General features: G+C 43.4%; 1 protein-coding gene across 7 annotated transcripts in view; it reads left to right on the top strand.

Moving 5' to 3' along the window:
- The window catches only part of SAXO1 (stabilizer of axonemal microtubules 1), a 141,428-nt gene that overhangs the window by 96,389 nt on the left and 26,586 nt on the right, over positions 1-18,453 (top strand). For 6 of the 7 annotated variants that reach the window (XR_009737975.1, XR_009737978.1, XR_009737976.1 and 3 more), the window contains exons 3-6: positions 302-504; positions 12,986-13,998; positions 15,510-15,768; positions 17,055-17,154. Coding sequence is in view for 1 of the 7 variants with exons in the window: in XM_061425215.1 (XP_061281199.1) it covers positions 302-504; positions 12,986-13,989 (1,207 nt within the window). In the remaining 6 variants the exon portion in view is untranslated. Of the gene's footprint in view, positions 1-301; positions 505-12,985; positions 14,165-15,509; positions 15,769-17,054; positions 17,155-18,453 lie in introns of those variants that run through there. The other variant, XM_061425215.1, reaches the window with a different exon arrangement.

Below are 18,453 nucleotides of genomic sequence, written 5' to 3' on the forward strand. Positions count from 1 at the left end.
TTATAACATGACCCATGGGAAATGGTCAGGGTCTGAACTGAGGAGGAAAGAGGAACCGATGAGCTGCAGGGTGGAGGTAAGGAGCACGCACTTGGTGAATGGCTGGCCCTTGACGGTGTGTAACCTGAATGAGAAGTGAATGGCAATGTCTTTGTCAAAAGTGGGAAACAGGAGGCAGAGCAGTGACGGTAGAGAGGAGAGGATGGCTTCTCAGCAAGCGCCTGTAGAATTGGGTTGAATGGAAACCATGAGCCTTATTCTGAGGCAAGGGCTCCCAAGGCATGTGCTTATTTTCCTACAGGAGAGACTTTGGGCCTCACAAAGTGTTACCAGTGAAGATCCACCAGCCCAACCCGTTCGTCCCAAGTGAAGAGAACATGGATCTGCAGACCACATATAAACAAGATTACAACCCTTACCCCCTCTGTCGAGTTGATCCCTTCAAACCTCGGGACAGTAAATACCCTTGTGGGGACAAGATGGAGAGTCTGCCTACTTACAAAGGTGGGAGAGGCTGGAGGGGCGGGGTTGGGGAGGATGGGCCGAGCCTGGGTTCTGACTGGGAAATGGGTTTTATGCACACATGCCCTCAGTACACGGGCTGGGCAGTCTTTTCTGTGGTCAAATCTGGCCTTCAGCCTGTTTCTGTGCAGCTGGAGAGGTAAGGATGGTTTTTAAGTTTTTGAATGATTTAAAAAAAAATGAGAAAAGACTCTTACTTTAGGGCATGTGAATATTAAATGAAATTCAGAGTTCAGCATCATAAGTATGTTTTGTTGGAACACAGCCACTCCCATTGGGTTTCTATATTATCTATGGCTAAGTTTGTGCTTCGGCAGCAAAGTTGAATAGCTGTGGTAGAAATCATATGGCATGCAAGGCCTAAGACATTTAATATCTGGCCTCCTACAGAAAATATGTACCAGTGCCTCCCTCAGCTTGCCATTCCCATCCTGTATTGGGCAAGCAGTTCAAGTTTAAGCCAAGTTGGGTTTCACCACTGATTGATTCATTCACTTGTTAAAAAATTATGGAAATGTAACATGCAGAAAAATGTGCAAATATAGAGACTACTGAATTTGTAAAATTGTATTATTTTTAATGGGCTGAGTACCTCCTCCTGAATAATACATCAATCCTTTTAATCTTTAAAAATTTTTTTATTTTATATTGGAGTGCAGTTGATTAACAATGTTGTGTTAGTTTCAGGTGTACAGAAAAGTGATTCAGTTATATGTATACTTATATCTATTCTTTTTCAATTTTTTTCCCATTTAGGTATTATAAAATATTGAGTAGAGTTCCTTGTGCTGTATTTGCTATAGGTAAAATAGATAGCCAGCAAGGACCTGTTCATCTTTAATTCCTATTGGACTGCAAAAGTTTTAGGAAAGTTCTAGAGGAAAGTGAGAATCCCTTGGTGAGTTGCCAGATAGCTGACAGTACAATGGCAAATTAGACCAATGAATTTTGAGTGAATACGCATGGAAACAGGATGCAGATTGAAATGTATAGCATCGATACTCCCTTCTAGTTACCGTCCCTACCCAGAAGAGGACCACTGTGCTGACTCTGAACTTCGTAAATTAGTTTTGCTAATTTCCTCCTTTATTGGGCATTTTCTGCATTCCAGGCATGGTATTAGGACCCGTGAGGGAAGCATAATGACCTGACCTTGACCTTGTAGTCTGGTAGGAGAGACAGGGTATCGAGTGGTGTGTGCAGCAGGTAGCAGTCATTCACTCTATGGAGCACGAGCCACAGGACTGATGCCATGGGGATGGGTGGAGGCCAGGTTTGTGATCAGTAACTGTGCTGCTTATGATGTACATGGTCACCCTAAGAATACGCGCAAAACTGTCCCTGTCACATGTCTGTGATGTCTGCGTGCCTGTGGTGATAGTGGTATTTTAAAAATTTGGCTGCATCATGCAGCACATGGGATCTTAGTTCCCTGTGAAAGTGAAAGTTGCTCAGTCGTGTCTGACTCTGCAACCCCATGGACTATACAGTCCATGGAATTCTCCAGGCCAGAATACTGGAGTTGGGTAACCTTTCCCTTCTCCAGGGGATCGTCCCTGGAGATCAAACCCTGGTCTCCCACATTGCAGGCAGGTTATCTACCAGCTGATCCACAAGACAAGCCTAAGAATACTGGAGTGGGTAGCCTATCCCTTCTCCAGTGAATCTTCCCAACCCAGGAATCAAACTGGGGTCTCCTGCATCGCAGGTGGATTCTTTACCAACTGAGCTATCAGGGAAGCCCCTTAGTTCCCTAACCAGTGATCTAACCCGCAACTCTGCATTGGAAGCGTGGAGTCTTAACCATTGGACCACCAGGGAAGCCCCCAGTAGTGGCTTAGTCAAGCTTAACACTTGGCCATGGGGAGGTGGAGAGGCTGGAGGGGATGTTAGAATCTTCCTGAAGCCCTTCCAGGAGCTGTTAATCTGTCATTCTGGAAGATTCTAAATGTGGCTGAGTATCTCTGCTTTTGCTTTTCTTTTGTCCTTTTACTTTCTTTAGTGTCATCTATTATCTTTTACTCTTCCATAGCCACTTTCTGCCAAGCCACATTCTGGACATTGTCAAATCCCCAAACAGCTCCACCTTCGTGCCCTCCACCATCTGGTCCTTTTGGCTCTTGTATTTACTCCCCCTGTGGCAGTCCTTGGCCTCACTGGGACCTCCAGCCCACTGATGCCTCAACCTTCCTTCTCATCATCATCAGCCCCTCCTGTGTCTGTTCCCATGCAGCTTATTCCATGTTTTATCACTGCAGCCCCTCTCTTCTTCTGTCCTTCTGTTGCATCCTCCTGGTAACAACCAAACCCTGCCTTCTCCATGTGTACTGCTGGACGCCTAGCTGCACGTCTCTCCAACCTTATCAGCTCATCTCTGTTGGCCACAGAAAGCAAGCAGAGAGATCTTTTGAATATGGAAATCTCACCTGACCTCTTCTCTACCTAAAACTCTTCAAATAATCACTCCAGTTCTTAGGATAAACTCCCCCACCTTGCCCACTCCTCTGCTGCCTTAAAGATTTGCTCCTCCTCCCTGAGCCCCTCTACTCTGGCCACGGGAGCTGCTTTCAGTTGCTTTGCTCCACTTCTTTTCTGTCTCAGGGCATGTTGCACTGCCCTTCCCTCTTTAGAGAGCCACTCTCCCGTCCCCTCTCCAGTGCTCATCCTTCTGCAAAGGGCAGAAGCATCACACCTTCTGAAGGTGCCCCAGACCTTCCCCCAGGCCAGACCAGACACATCCTGTAAGGTGCTTGAAGGCTGACTTATCCTACCTTGTTTCGTAATTCATTTTGTAATTTAGTTTAATGTTTGTCTCTTTGGCTAGATTGCAGGCTCTAAGAGAGCAGGGGTCTGCCTTTTTCTTTGTCTGTTACCCTCAACAAGGCAGGCACCATGGCAGATGTTGTATTAAGGAGTCAGCCCAATGAGGCACGTTGTGGGGTGGCACTTTGGCCTCTGCAGGGCTCCTCTGTTTCGCTTTTCATCCCAGTGTTTATAGGAGGGCAAAAAATGGACATTGAGCAGGCAGGAAAAAAACAGAGCCCAAGTGAGCACTTCCCTTTGATGGGTGAGGAGGCAGGGCTTCTGGTAGGGCTCATCTGACCGCATCCTCTCCTCTCTACATCCTCCCTGTGGGCTTCCTGGATTTACAAGTCTTGACAGAATCAGAGGCTCTTCAGAACAGCTGTCTGCTCAGCTCAGCTTCCCCTCTCCACCTTGCCCTGGGTACAAGGAGAGATTTAGGGCTGAGAAATACTCCCCGCTTTCCTTAGTGGTTGACAAGGATGGAGTATCTCAATGGTATTATTTAAAAGGACATCTCCCTCCTCTCCTCCCGCAAAATAATCCCCCCTCAAAATCAACACACAGGAAAAAATATCTAATCTGCCATATTCTTCCCCTTCTCCAAACATTTACATCTCAAATTACCCTCTGCAAACCAGAGAATAGTATTCTACTGGTAAAACTGAGTCATGGCTGACTTTGCCTTACTGAGAAAGTTAGTATTGAGAAAACCCTATTTTCTTTTTTTTAAAGCAGTTAATAGGTACCAGAAATTTGTCTGCTGGCACAGACTTACATTTTTTTTTTAAATTGAAGTACGGTTGATTTACACTGTAGTATTAGTTTCTTCTGTACAGCAAAGTGAATCAGTTATATATCGACTCCGCTCTTTTTTAGATTCTTTTCCCATATGAGCCATTACAGAGTATTGAGTAGAGTTCCCTGTGCTATAGAGTAGGTCCTTCTTTGTTATCTATTTTATATATAATAGTGTGTATATGTCAATCCCAGTATTCCAGTTTATTCCTTCCCTCTGTCCCCCTGGTAACAGTTTATTTTCTACATTTGTAATTCTATTTCTATTTTATAGATAAGTTTATTTGTATGCTTTTATTTAGATTCCACATATGAGTGATACCATATTGTATTTGTCTGACTTGCTTCGCTTAGTGTGATAATCTCTAGGTCCATCCATGTTGCTGCAATTGGCATGATTTTGGTTTTTTTTTTTTTTATGGCTGAGTAATACTCCATTGTATACATGTACCACATCTTCTTTATCCACTCCTCTGTTGGTGGACGTTTAGGTTGCTTCCATGACCTGGTTGTTGTAAATAGTGTTGCAATGAACATTGAGGGTGCATGTATCTTTTCAAATTGTTGTGTTTTTTTTTTTTCCCAGATATATGCCCGGTAGTGGGATTGCTGGATCAAATGGCAGCTCTGTTTTTCATTTTTTCCCCCAAAAAAGATACGTTCTCACTCTTTTTTAAAAAATACTTTTATTTATTTATTTATGACTGTTCTGGGTCTTCACTGCTGTGCAGGCTTTTCTCTAGTTTCAGCAAGCAGGGGCTGCTCTCCGGTTGAGTGTGTGGCTTCTAACTGCAGTGGCTTCTCTTGTTGAGGGGCATGGGCTCTAGGGCACGTGGGCTTCAGTGGTTGCGGCTCTTGGGCTCTAGAGCACAGGCTCAGTAATTTTGGCACACACTCTTAATTGCTCAGATGGATGTGGGATCTTCCCAGATGAGGGATCAAACCCATGTCTCTTGCATTGGCTGGTGGATTCTTTACCACTGAGCCACCAGGGAAGCCCTGTTTTTAGTTTTTTAAGGAACCTCCATACTGTTCTTAGTGGCTGCACCAACTTACATTCCTACCAAAAGTGTACTTACACAGACTGAAGGAAGTGGCAACAGGACTGTTCTGAACCAGGCATGCTTAGACCTTTTGGGTTTATTCTGGCTACATATGTACCTGAGGGTAGGTTTCATAGTTCTCTGAAATTCAGGTTTAAAATCAATTCAGTTTGTAGTCAAAGAAAACATCTGTCATTCGGTGTCAGTTGTAACCTATGTGTAACCTAGTTTTTTGAATAATACTTACCATATCATATAATCTCAGTGGTTAATTTTTTCCATTACTCCTCTAGGATATAGTGGCTTCCAAAACTTGGCCTTAAATGCCAAACATTTATTTTCCACTTTTAGCACAGGGGATGCTGCGGTGAAGATGTGTTTAGTGAGGTAATAAATGAATGAATACTTCTAGGTCTCTATTTACAAGGGCTCCCGGTGACATAGTTTGGCATTACAGTTGCACATATCCCCACCAGGTCTGTTACTCGGCGGGTGCCGGCCGAGGGCAGGAGTGAAGCTTGGGGAAGGCCCAGGACGTTTGCTCTTCGCCTCCTGCACAACCTCATGCACGTTTGAGGGGCCACATCCTTGCCTTGTCTGTTGGCTTATTGCTCATGTGATGACTTGTTTCTCTTATGGAAATAGTATTGCTTTAATAAGTCTTCTGTAGCAGTCTTTATGGTTTTGTGTCTATACATTGGTTCTCCTTCCAAAGGGAAGGTGGGGTAGAAACCAAAGATCAAGGTCATTAAATAGATGTATTTCAATGGGTGCATCTATGTTATGTCTATATGCTCTGCTTGCTATTGTTGCATAGGAAAAATATGCAAACTTTTCTCTTACTACTCTTATGGCCAGTGCCTTTACTGGCCTCCAGAAAACCACTAGTAAAATTTGCTCCAGCAGCATTTGGTTGTAATTTTGACATTTTCAAAACACTGTGCAATTGGAAAGATTGAGAGTGTAATTACTTGATGCTCAGCTTTAGGTTTAGCTATTTTTTTTTTTTTTTAGACACATTATTGAATGGAATCCCTTTTAAAGAGGTTCTTGCCAATTACGCACATGACACCCTGGCCCTGAAGGGCTTTTACTGATGGCTTTTCAGGCATGTGAATGGTTTGTCATGTGGAATTCTGAGGTTTTTTTGTTATATACGCTGGGTGGAGGAAGTTGGGAGGTTGGATAATAATGTGGTTTCCACTGTATTGTTGGGTATCAGAAATCATATGAGGCAACTCTCAGTTTAGGAACCTGTTTTCTTAACACTTCATCCATCACGGGAGAGGGCCAGAAAACCCTGTCCTACCCACCCCCCATGTACCTTGAGGCAGTGTGTAGGCATCTACAGGTAGATACCCTCATTTCAGTGAGGCTTGAAGTCTGAGGGGGAAACATGTGGTTTATATTCAGCAAGATGGTTCCCTCTAAGGCCCCCTAATGCTTTCAAGATGCTGATAGAGCCATTAATAGCTCTTGGAGAAAGATTAGATTTTCAATTAAAATGAAACCAATTTAAAATAAATAGTTGGTAGTATTATTAGCCTGAAATAAGCTTAAGAGTGTGCCTAGGGGTGGGGATGTCAGGACTTACAGCGTGGCAGAGTGAGGAACTTGACGAATTCTCTCCCCAAAAAGCAACAATAAAACTGGACAAAACAGTAAAAACCAACCATTTTAGGACTCTGGAACTCAACCAAAGGGGTACAACAAGTTGAGAACCATTTATTCAAGAAAAACTACTAAAAATGTTATGAACAGTGGGAATGTGTGGTGTTTTATCCTGGGGCTGCTTCCATCACCCCTCCCTCAAGTTCCATCTGTGTGGTAGTTCTGCTTGGGCAGGCTAGGCTGCGAAAACCAGCAACTTTGCTGCCAGTGAGGGCTGATTGGAGAAAAGTGCGTACTCAGGCAATTCAGTAAAAACAATAGTGACATTAATGGCAAAAAAATTAGGGAAGACAGCCTCTGCGGTTAGTTTGAGGTTGCAGTACTACTTGAAACAAGCAACAGACCAGTAGATCAGTCAGAAATTTACCAAAGAGACTCAGAGAATGAGACAGACTCAGAGGTGGGCCTTGAGAAGCTCATACATATTCCTGATGGTCTGGAAGACTGTGCATATGGGCAAGGCAGTGTGCAGGCTCAAGAGATCAGAGAAAGGGTCTAGTTATTACTCATCTTTTGTGGCTGAATATGATGCCTGGTGCATATGCAGAGGAGATACGAGACCGCGTGGCAGAAAACAAAAGCTGGGAAAAAGTTGCAAACTGTACAATCTTTGACTGTATTCTCCAACTCACACACAGATTAATTAGCAAATGGTGAAAACCTTAGTGGCTTAAGGTGCCTAAGTATGTGTGCTTAGTCACTCATTCGTGTCCAAGTCTGTGATCTCATGGACTGCAGCCCACCAGGATCCTCTGTCCATGGGAATTCTCTAGGCAAGAATACCAGAGTGGGTTGCCATGCCCACCTCCAGGGGATCTTTCCAACCTAGGGATTGAACTCAGGTCTCCCACATTGGAGGTGGATTCTTTACCATCTGAGCCAGTAGGAAGAGGGTGCTTACGTATAACTTCTGGTTAATCAGAGGCTGATTACGAAACTATGCTGTGATAGAGGGTAGCTCTTAGGAATCTAGGCCTAAAAGTAAGATCAATTAAAAAGAAAAAACTGCCAGTACCATACTATAGTGATTACTGTAGCTTTGTAGTATAGTCTGCAGGCTTCCTAGGTGGCTCTATTGGTAAAGAACCCTCCTGCCAATGCAGGAGATATAAGAGACGTGAGTTTGATCCCTGGGTTGGGAAGATCCCTTGGAGGAGGGCATGGCAACCCACTCTAGTATTCTTGCCTGGAAAATCCCATGGACAGAAAAGCCTGCAGTCCATGGCATCACAAAGATTTGGATATGACTTAGAAACTAAGCAATGACCACAGTCTGAAGTCAGGGAGCCTGATTCCTCCAGCTCCATTTTTCCTTCTCAAGATTACTTTGGCTGTTTGGGGTCTTTTGTGTTTCCATGCAAATTATAAAATTTTTTGTTCCAGCTCTGTGAAAAATACCACTGGTAATTTTGATAGGGATTGCATTGAATCTGTAAACTGCTTTGGGTAGTATAGTCACTTTCACAGTATTGATTTTTCCAGTCTAAGAACATGGTATATCTCTCCACCGTTTGTGTCATCTTTGATTTCTCTCATCAGTGTCTTATAGTTTTCTGTATACAGCTCTTTTGTCTTAGGTAGGTTTATTCCTAGGTATTTTACTCTTTTTGTTGCAATGATAAATGTGATTGTTTCCTTAACTTCTCTTTCTGATATTTTTGTTGTTAGTGTATAAGTATGCAAGAGATTTCTGTGTATTAATTTTGTGTTTTGTGACTTTACTAAATTCTTCATTGAAATAGATCTAGTAGTTTTCTGGTGGCATCTTTAGGATTTTCTATGTATAGTATCATGTCATCTGCAAACAGTGAGAGTTTTACCTCTTCTTTTCCAGTTTGGATTCCCTTTATTTCTTTTTCTTTGATTGTTGTGGATAGAATTTCCAAAACTATGTTCAATAATAGTGGTGAGAGTGGGCACCCTCATCTTGTTCCTGATGTTAAAGAAATGCCTTCAGTTTTTCAAAAATTGAAAATAATGTTTGCTGTGGGTTTGTATCTGGCTTTTATTATATTGAGAATAGGTTCCCCCATGCCTACTCTTTGGAAAGTTTTTTTTTTTTAATCATAAACTGGTTTAATTTTGTTGATTTTTTTTCTACATCAATTGAGATTATCATATGGTTTTTATCCTTTAGTTTGTTAATGTGGTGTATCACATTGATTGGTTTTCATATACTGAAGTATCAGTATATGCATTGCATCCCTGGGATAAACCTCACTTGATCATGGTATATGATCCTTTTAATGTGTTGTTGGATTCTGTTTGCCAGTATTTTGTTGAGGATTTTAGCATCTATGTTTATCAGTGATATTTGGCCTGTGATTTCCTTTTTTGGTAATAACTTTGTCTGGTTTTGGTTATCTGGTTATCAGGGTAATGGTAGCCTTGTAGAATGAGAAATAATATCAAAATAGGTAGTGAGAATCCATGTTTGTAGACTGAAGATTCAATGCAGTTTAAGGTGCAGTTCACCCAAATTTATTTATAGATTCAGTGCTATTCCTATCAAAATTTCAGCAGGTTTTTTGTTGTTGAAGAAATTGGCATGGTATGATTCTAAATTTTATTTATGAAAATCAAACCAAAGTAGCTGAAAATTTGTCTTTTTCACAAATGGTACTGAGATAATTGGATATCCACTTGCAGAAACATGAACTTAGACCTTACTTCACACCATACTAAAAATTTAACTCAAAAAGGATCAGAGATCTAAATGTAAGAGCTAAAAATTTAAATCTTTTAGACTAAGACATAGGGGAAAAAAGTAAATTTTATAAAAATTAAAAACCTCTGTGTGTTTTAAAAGATACTAGCAAGAACTAGGACTGGAAAAGGTCAGTTTTCATTCCAATCCCAAAGAAAGGCAATGCCAAAGAATGTTCAAACTACTGCACAATTGCACTCATCTCACATGCTAGTAAAGTAACGCTCAAAATTCTCCAAGCCAGGCTTCAGCAATATGTGAACCGTGAACTTCCTGATGTTCAAGCTGGTTTTAGAAAAGGCAAAGGAACCAGAGATCAAATTGCCAACATCCGCTGGATCATGGAAAAAGCAAGAGAGTTCCAGAAAAACATCTATTTCTGCTTTATTGACTATGCCAAAGCCTTTGACTATGTGGGTCACAATAAACTGTGAAAAATTCTGAAAGAGATGGGCATACCAGACCACCTGACCTGCCTCTTGAGAAACCTGTATGCAGGTCAGGAAGCAACAGTTAGAACTGGACATGGAACAACGGACTGCTTCCAAATAGGAAAAGGAGTACGTTAAGGCCGTATATTGTCACCTTGCTTATTTAACTTCTATGCAGAGTACATCATGAGAAACACTGGACTGGAAGAAACACAAGCTGGAATCAAGATTGCCAGGAGAAATATCAATAACCTCAGATATGCAGATGATACCACCCTTATGGCAGAAAGTGAAAAGGAACTAAAAAGCCTCTTGATGAAAGTGAAAGTGGAGAGTGAAAAAGTTGGCTTAAAGCTAAACATTCAGAAAACAAAGATCATGGCATCCGGTCCCATCACTTCATGGGAAATAGGTGGGGAAACAGTGGAAACAGTGTCAGACTTTATTTTTCTGGGCTCCAAAATCACTACAGATGGTGACTGCAGCCATGAAATTAAAAGACACTTACTCCTTGGAAGGAAAGTTATGACCAACCTAGATAGCATATTAAAAAGCAGAGACATTACTTTGCCAACAAAGGTCCGTCTAGTTAAGGCTATGGTTTTTCCTGTGGTCACGTATGGATGTGAGAGTTGGCCTGTGAAGAAGACTGAGTGCCGAAGAACTGTGGTGTTGGAGAAGACTCTTGGGAGTCCCTTGGACTGCAAGGAGATGCAACCAGTCCATTCTGAAGGAGATCAGCCCTGGGATTTCTTTGGAGGGAATGATGCTGAAGCTGAAACTCCAGTACTTTGGCCACCTCATGCGAAGAGCTGACTCATTGGAAAAGACTCTGATGCTGGGGGTGATTGGGGGCAGGAGGAGAAGGGGACGACAGAGGATGAGATGGCTGGATGGCATCACTGACTCAATGGACGTGAGTTTGAGTGAACTCCGGGAGTTGGTGATGGACAGGGAGGCCTGGCGTGCTGCGATTCATGGGGTTGGGAAGAGTTGGACACAACTGAGCAACTGAACTGAATTGAACGGAGCGAGAAAATGAAAAGGTAAGTGACAGATTGGGAAAAAATATTTACAAATCGCATATCTGGCATTGGACTTGTAGTCTTGAATACAAAAATAACTCACAACTCAAAAATAAAACAAACAACTGTGTTAGAAAATGGGCAAAAGATTTAGGTAGATATTTTACCAAAGACAAATGAATGGCTAACAAGCACATACACAGACACTCAAAAATTTTAATCATTAGGGCAATGTAAATTAAAATACAATGAGATACCGCTAAACACCCACTATAGAATGCCTATAATTAAAAAACAAATCGTAATAACAAGTGTTGAAGATGTGGAGAAATGAGAACTTTCATACATTGCTTCGTAGGAATGTGAAGTGGCACACCCGCTTTGGAGAAGTTGGCCGTATGTTGAAAAGTTAAACCTAAATTAAACATATAGCCTAGCAATTTCGCTTCTTGGTATCGACCTAAGGAAAATGAAAAGATATATCCTCACAAACACTTGTCTATAAATGTTCCAGCAGAAATTTTCATAATAACGAAATGATGAAAACAATCCAAATGCCCATCAAATGATGAATGGATAAACAAAATTTATTCCAGTACTATTCAACAATAAAAGGGAGTCAGCTGATGCATGCTGTTACAGGGATGAACCTCCTTTACATTATGCTTCGTGGATGAAGCCAATACAAAACACGATATATTGTGCAATTCCATTTATAGAAAATGTCCAGAAAAGGCACATTCATAGTGACCAAGAAATGATTAATTATTGCCCAGGGATGAGAATGAAGATTGCAAATTGGCTTGATTGGATTTTTAGGGTGGTGATGGAAATGTTCTATAACTAGATTAAAAAAAAATTTTTTTATTGAAGTATAGTTGATTTACAATGTTTTGTTAATTTATGTGGTACAGCAAGGGATTCGGCATAACTAGATTTTGATTATAAGTTGTTGCACAACTGTGTAGAAATTATTAAATTATGTGTGTAAGATGGTGCATTTTATATTTATATAAGTATAAATGGTGCATTTATATTTATACAAATTATACGTCAAGAAAGCTGTTTAAAAAACGTGTGCCTGTGGACTCCACTGGTATTAGCTATATACCTCAAAGACTGCTTTTGTTCTCTTTGTAAAGTTGTAGGCAAGAGAATTCCCTGTGGATTCAGAGTTGGTTAGCCAACATAGTCCCCCTTATTCCCCTGGAGTGCCGTATTTGATGTATGTGGAGTGTATGTGTGATGATAGAAACATAATGGTGATTGCCCCGTGGATGACCAGGAGGCCTAGCAGGTCTGGCTGGTGGCCCAGCAGGGCTGGGTTGTGAATCCTTGGTCTCACTGCTCTGCATGTACCTTCCCAGTCACTCTTTGCTGATTCACAGAGGGCACCTTCCATTAGAGGAATGGAACTGTTCTCGGATGAGGGAAAACCAGCAGTTGGACTCTGTTGGAATCCGTTCCATGGGTCCACTCGTGGCCGTGGACCCTCTACAGTCCCTCCATGCAGCATTGTGGGTGTGATGAGACTCCTATAAAGTAGTCTTTTCTGCATCTGTGTGCGTGCTAAGTCACGTCAGTCATGTCCGACTCTTTGTGACCCCATGGACTGTAGCCCTCCAGGCTCCTCTGTCCGTGGGGATTCTCCAGGCATGAATACTGGAGTGGGCTGCCATGTCGTCCTCCAGGAGATCTTCCTGACCCAGGGATCGAACCTGCATCTCTTACATCTTCTGCATTGGCAGGCGGGTTCTTCACCACTAGCACCACCTGAGAAGCCTTCTGCTGCACGATAATCTGCAAATACCACCAAGTTGAAACATCAAGCCCTTGGTTGAGGTGGTGGCAGGGATCTAGTCTGGTTTTCCTCTGTTTCCTGTAACATCTCCCTGAAGACTGGCTTGTGGCTTTGGGGCTTCTGGGAATACATGCAGGTTGAGTGATTGGATTTATGAATAATCTACACTTCTGCTTTATTTTCAGCCGACTATTTACCCTGGAACCAACCAAGACGCGAGCTGCTTCGTCCACCTCACCACTACCGGCCAGCATCAACCAAGTTTGATAGTCGCACCACACAGCAGGACGACTATTCCATGAAGGGCCTGGTGAACACCAGGAGCTGTAAGCCTCCAGCTGTGCCCAAGCTCTGTAACGTCCCCCTGGAGGATCTGACAAACTACAAGATGAGCTACGTGGCCCACCCCTTGGAGAAGCGCTTTGTGCATGAGTCAGAGAAGTTCAGACCCTGTGAAATCCCCTTTGAAAGCCTCACCACCCACAAAGAGTCATACCGGGGTCTGATGGGGGAGCCAGCCAAAAGCTTGAAACCTCCTGCCAGGCCTTATGGGCTCGACACGCCCTTCTCCAACACCACTGAATTTCGAGATAAGTACCAAGCCTGGCCAACGCCCCAGGTGTTCTCCAAACCTCCCTCCATGTATGTCCCTCCTGAAGAGAAGATGGACCTTTTGACAACAGTGCAGACCCACTACACGTACCCTAAGGGTGCCCCAGCTGAGTCCTGCCGGCCTGCGCTCTCGGTCAAGAAGGGTGGCCGCTTTGAAGGCTCCACCACGACCAAAGAGGACTACAAGCAGTGGGCCAGCACGCGGACAGAGCCAGCCAAGCCCATCCCCCAGTTGAACCTTCCCACTGAGCCCTTGGACTGCCTGACCACCACACGAGCCCACTACGTGCCCCACCTGCCCATGATGACCAAAAGCTGCAAGCCCGTCTGGTCTGGGCCCCAAGGAAATATCCCTGTGGAGGGCCAGACCACATACACCATCAGCTTTACTCCTAAGGAAATGAGCAGGTGCCTGGCTTCATACCCTGAGCCTCCTGGCTACATCTTTGAAGAAATAGATGCTTTGGGGCACAGAATATACAGGCCCGTTTCTCAGACAGGCTCTCGGCGGAGCAGCCGTTTTTCTGTAGGTGATTCAGAAAATCCAAACCAGCAGGAGTTGACAGTGTCAGCCTGATTTTTAAAGGTTGTAATTTAGAAATTGCACAATACTTATAAAATCATATGGTTGAGCTATTCATTGGACCAAAAAAGAAAAAAAAAAAGAATTCCCCAAAAATGAAAAAAAAAAAAAATTCATCGTCGTTTCCTGGACACTTGAATAAAATGAGAATCACTTGACTCAAGGAAAATGACATTTAATCACTGGCTAATTAAGTCCCCTAACCCTCCCTCTGCTGTCTCCCCATCTTGGGCCCTTTAACTTGTGTTCATGGAATCAAAGCTGGTCTCTGAGGTTTCCTTCCCATCCAGATGTATTTTACTAGTTTAATCATTGTATAAATTGACATTATGATCGTCCCTTGCCAAGTATGAAGTGCCAAAGAATAAACTTCATTTTGGGGGGATTGAATCTGCAGGTCTGTGTGTTCATGCCACGTGCTGTCTACTCAGAGCAGGCCATGTCTCTTGCGACCTCTGGGGATATTTCAGCCTAACTCTCTTGTTGCCTCCTCATCCTGGTAGGGGTGCCTCAGGCCTGATCTGGAGTCTTGTTTTTGGGCCTCTCTGCCCAGGGCTGCTTCACAGGGCATCTTTCTACCTCTTTACATCATGACATACCAGTAACAACAGTGTTGTCTGATGGTTGAGTCTTGTCATGAGTCTTGCCCATGAACCAGGCACTGAACTGAAGTTTCCTTTCCCCAGCATGCTGTTCCCCAGTTCTCTGGTACCATGGAGTATATTCTAGGGTTCTACAGACTCAAAAGAGAGACAAATGGAAGGAAAGGACAAGGTTCTATGGCAGTCCTAGGAAAGCATGGACTGCCAGACCTCTCTCATTCCCAAGCTAGTGCAGGCTCTGAATCCAGGGAGGGGGCGGGGGTGGGGAGAAAGGGAGCCCTTGGCAACCAGGCAGTTGCCAGCTGGCCCTTAAGTTATGAGCTCTTCTAAATGCTCCGAACCTGGAAAAAATGGTGCACATTGGGCTGATTCCTGGGAAGCCTGGACCCACTTGTCCTAAAATGACAGCTATGACCAGGCCTCTCACAAAGTGTGACATAGTGATAATGGAGAAAGGGTTGGAGGTTCCTCTTTGGGGCCTAAGGTTTGATCCTAAGGTTAAGGAATTTGGAGAAATTTTTTTTTTTTTTTTTTAATTAGGAGGAGTCAAGGAGGGACTTTGTTCAAGATGGCCCAGGCAGGGATCAGATGGGTTCAAGGTCTGTGTAAGCCTCATCCAGGGGGATGCAGATTGACGCTTGGGTTATCTGCCTCTCTTTTGAGTCTGTAGAACCCTAAAATATACTCCATGGTATCAGAGAACTGGGAAACAACATGGAAGGGAAAGGAAATTTCAGTTCAGTGCCTGGTTCATGGGCAAGAAGCCTGTATGTCTTATTCAAGTCTATCTTTCCATGGCTCTCACCTCCCTGGCCCAGACTTTCAGGTCCCCACTCATTGTCTTCTTACCGTGAGGTTAGTTTGTGTCACTGGATTGGGATTTATGGCATTTAATCCTCTTGGTTGTATCAGGTGTGGATGACTGCCCTTATGGGATAAAGAAGCTCGGAGAGATGATGCACCTTGCCTAAGGCCACAGAGCTTGGAGCACCAAGGCCAAGACTGGAACCCAGGTCTTCTGTTTCAAGATCCAGGGCTCTTGACTCAACACCAGGCACCTGCCATCTGCAGTGACTCAGATCTCATGGCTCCACCAACCATATCAAATTGTACTGTCTCTGTTTGAACTCCTTTCTGGAGGCCATTAAGCTAAAGGAGGCCACTTAGGAGGGTAGGTTTTATTATTTTTGTTTCATCATTTTTCACAGATCAAAGGAATATTGGCACTTGATTTGAAAAACTAAATGGTATTAAAATGCTTATAAAACGGCAGAGTCTCTTAAGCAGCCACCCCTTAGTCTCTATTATAACTTCCCCAGAGAACAATTGTAAATAATTGGATCTGTTTCTACTAATATTTTCCCTCAAATTCCTTAATAATGTTGTTTTAGTTGCTAAGTTGTGTCTGACTCTCTTGTGACCCCATGGGCTGTAGCCCACCAGGCTCTTCTGTCTGTGGGATTTCCCAGACAAAAATACTGGAGTGAATTTCCATTTCGTCCTCTAGAGGATCTTCCCAATCCAGGAACTGAACTTGCATCTCCTCCTTGGCAGACATATTCTTTACCATTGAGCCACCAGGGAAGTCCATAGTATATATACTAATATATTAGTATGAAAGTGAAAATCGCTCAGTCATGTCTCTTTGAGACCCCGTGGACTGTAGCCTGCCAGACTCCTCTGTCCATGGAATTCTCCAGGAAAGAATACTGGAGAGGGTAGCCATTCCCTTTTCCAGGGGATCTTCCCAACCCAGGGATCAAACCCGTGTCTCCTGCATTGCAGGTGGATTCTTCACCTTCTGAGGCACCAGGAAAGCCCCCCTATAATAGTATGTGTGTCTGTTGACTCATTGATTTTAGACCTAGTCTGTTTTGGTAGATTAGGTATTTTTAGTTCTTTTACACCCCTTCCTTCTCTCCCCCTTCTTAATATAGTTATATAAGATTGTGTGGTAATGTCAAAACTAATAAGCTTTTCTGATGAGTAGGAAGGGAAGAAACTGGAGAAAGATCGATAGATCGGACTGTTTTAGGAGCACTGAGGCCCCTTGGGGTCTTTGTGACATTTAGGATCATCTCCATGGTGACTCCAGGCTAGATGACCCACCCAGGGCATCTCTGCCTTATCTGTCTCTCTAGGACTTGAGGAATTGGCTCTCTCCTACTCTCAGTCCTTCTTATGACAGTAGTTAATACAAATAAATTCATAAAATACATAAAGAAGGACACAAGTGGCTTTTATGGGTACTAGTGGAACACAGTGGCTAAGAGCATATGAGGGGAGTCCAGCAGACCTGGGTTTGCATCTTGGTCCTTGTCACCCACTAGCTATGGGCTTTGGTCAAATTCTTTACAATGTGGGTAATACTGGTCTCATGGTTTTGTGGTTTGGATTGAATGATAGAGTATATATCAATCACTTAGGCATGGCTTATCTTTAACTTATTAAATGTAGATGAGGATGACGACAGTGGTGGTGGTGATGATGAAGACTGCTGAATTCTGCCTGCTGCGACTACCTGTGATTTTATTGTTCAGTGTTTACAAGTGTGCAGGTAAGGACAACTGCTCATGTTTTATTTACTTATTTTAAAGTATTTGCTTGTTTTTGGCTGCATTGGATCTTCACTGCTGCACACAGGCTTTCTCTGGTTGCAGCGAGCAGGCTCTGTCCTCAGTTGCGGTGCTCGGGCTTCTCGTTGCTGCAGTTTCTCTTTTGTGGGGTTTGGCCTCTAGAGTGCAGACTCAGTAGTTGTGGCTCGGGCTCAGCTGCTCTGCAGCATGTGGGATCTTCCCAGATCGGGGATAGAACCTGTGTCCCCTGCACTGGCAGGTGGATCCCTAACTCCTGGACCACCAGGCAAGTCCCACTGCTCATATTTTAAATTTTGTATATTTTATATAGTTTTAAATACCTCCTTTTTTCTTATAGTTCATTTACTTTTAGTTGTTCTGAGTTGAGGTTGGTAACTGTACTGCCTGGAGATGTCATTTAAGAACATTACTAGGGCCACAAGAAAGGAAAAGACAGTGATCTGAGCTGATGGGGCCTTGATTTCCATCCCAGGATCTCCCATGGCAGCTTCTTGTAATCAGTTCTATGTATTGGGCTCCCATATAAGAGACTGTTGGAAAAAGATTCTTCTACAGTTATGAAAACCCATGCACATGTGTGCGCACACTGCTCGAAGACTCCATAGCATCCTATTCAACAAACTCTGATGATGGAAGACTTCAAACACATTGTCTTCTCTTGAAATACACACACATAATTTATTTCATGCCTTTCTCACTTGTGGGAATGAAGTCGGAGCTTAATCACCTACCACATTCCAGGGTTTCCAAGGCTTTCAGCATGTTATAAAAGAAAAATTATTAGAGACCAGAAATCAAATGCAAACAGAAAAGTATGGCCAAGCAGGGAACCTGCTCCAGGGCAGAATCCAGTATGCTCTGGGCTGAGACTCTGGAGAAGCGAACAGGCGGGGCTTTTACAGTTCAAAGATGGGAAAGATCTATTCTGCTCAAAGAAAGTGGGATCTCAGGGTGAGGCAGATGGGCTGGAGGTGGTGGGGTTAGTTGGTGTGGAGACTCTGGTGGAGTGAGTGTGGCCTGCTGGTTTGTGATATGGTGACTGGGGGCATCTACTGGGATATGCCACTGCCAGTGATGGTGTCTTCCTGCCTGTGCTTTGCTCAGGGCAGCCTCGTGTCAGCAGCCTAGGTGGCCAGGGCACCTCTCATTCCCTCGTTCACCTTACAATGAGGACTGCCTGTCTGGTTAAAGACTCTCACACATCACTTGGATTTTTTGAAGATCAGCTCCCCCCTTTCCAGTTGGCCTCCCGATTATGA

The sequence above is a fragment of the Bos javanicus genome, chromosome 8, assembly GCF_032452875.1.
Source record: "Bos javanicus breed banteng chromosome 8, ARS-OSU_banteng_1.0, whole genome shotgun sequence".
NCBI lineage: Eukaryota > Metazoa > Chordata > Mammalia > Artiodactyla > Bovidae > Bos > Bos javanicus.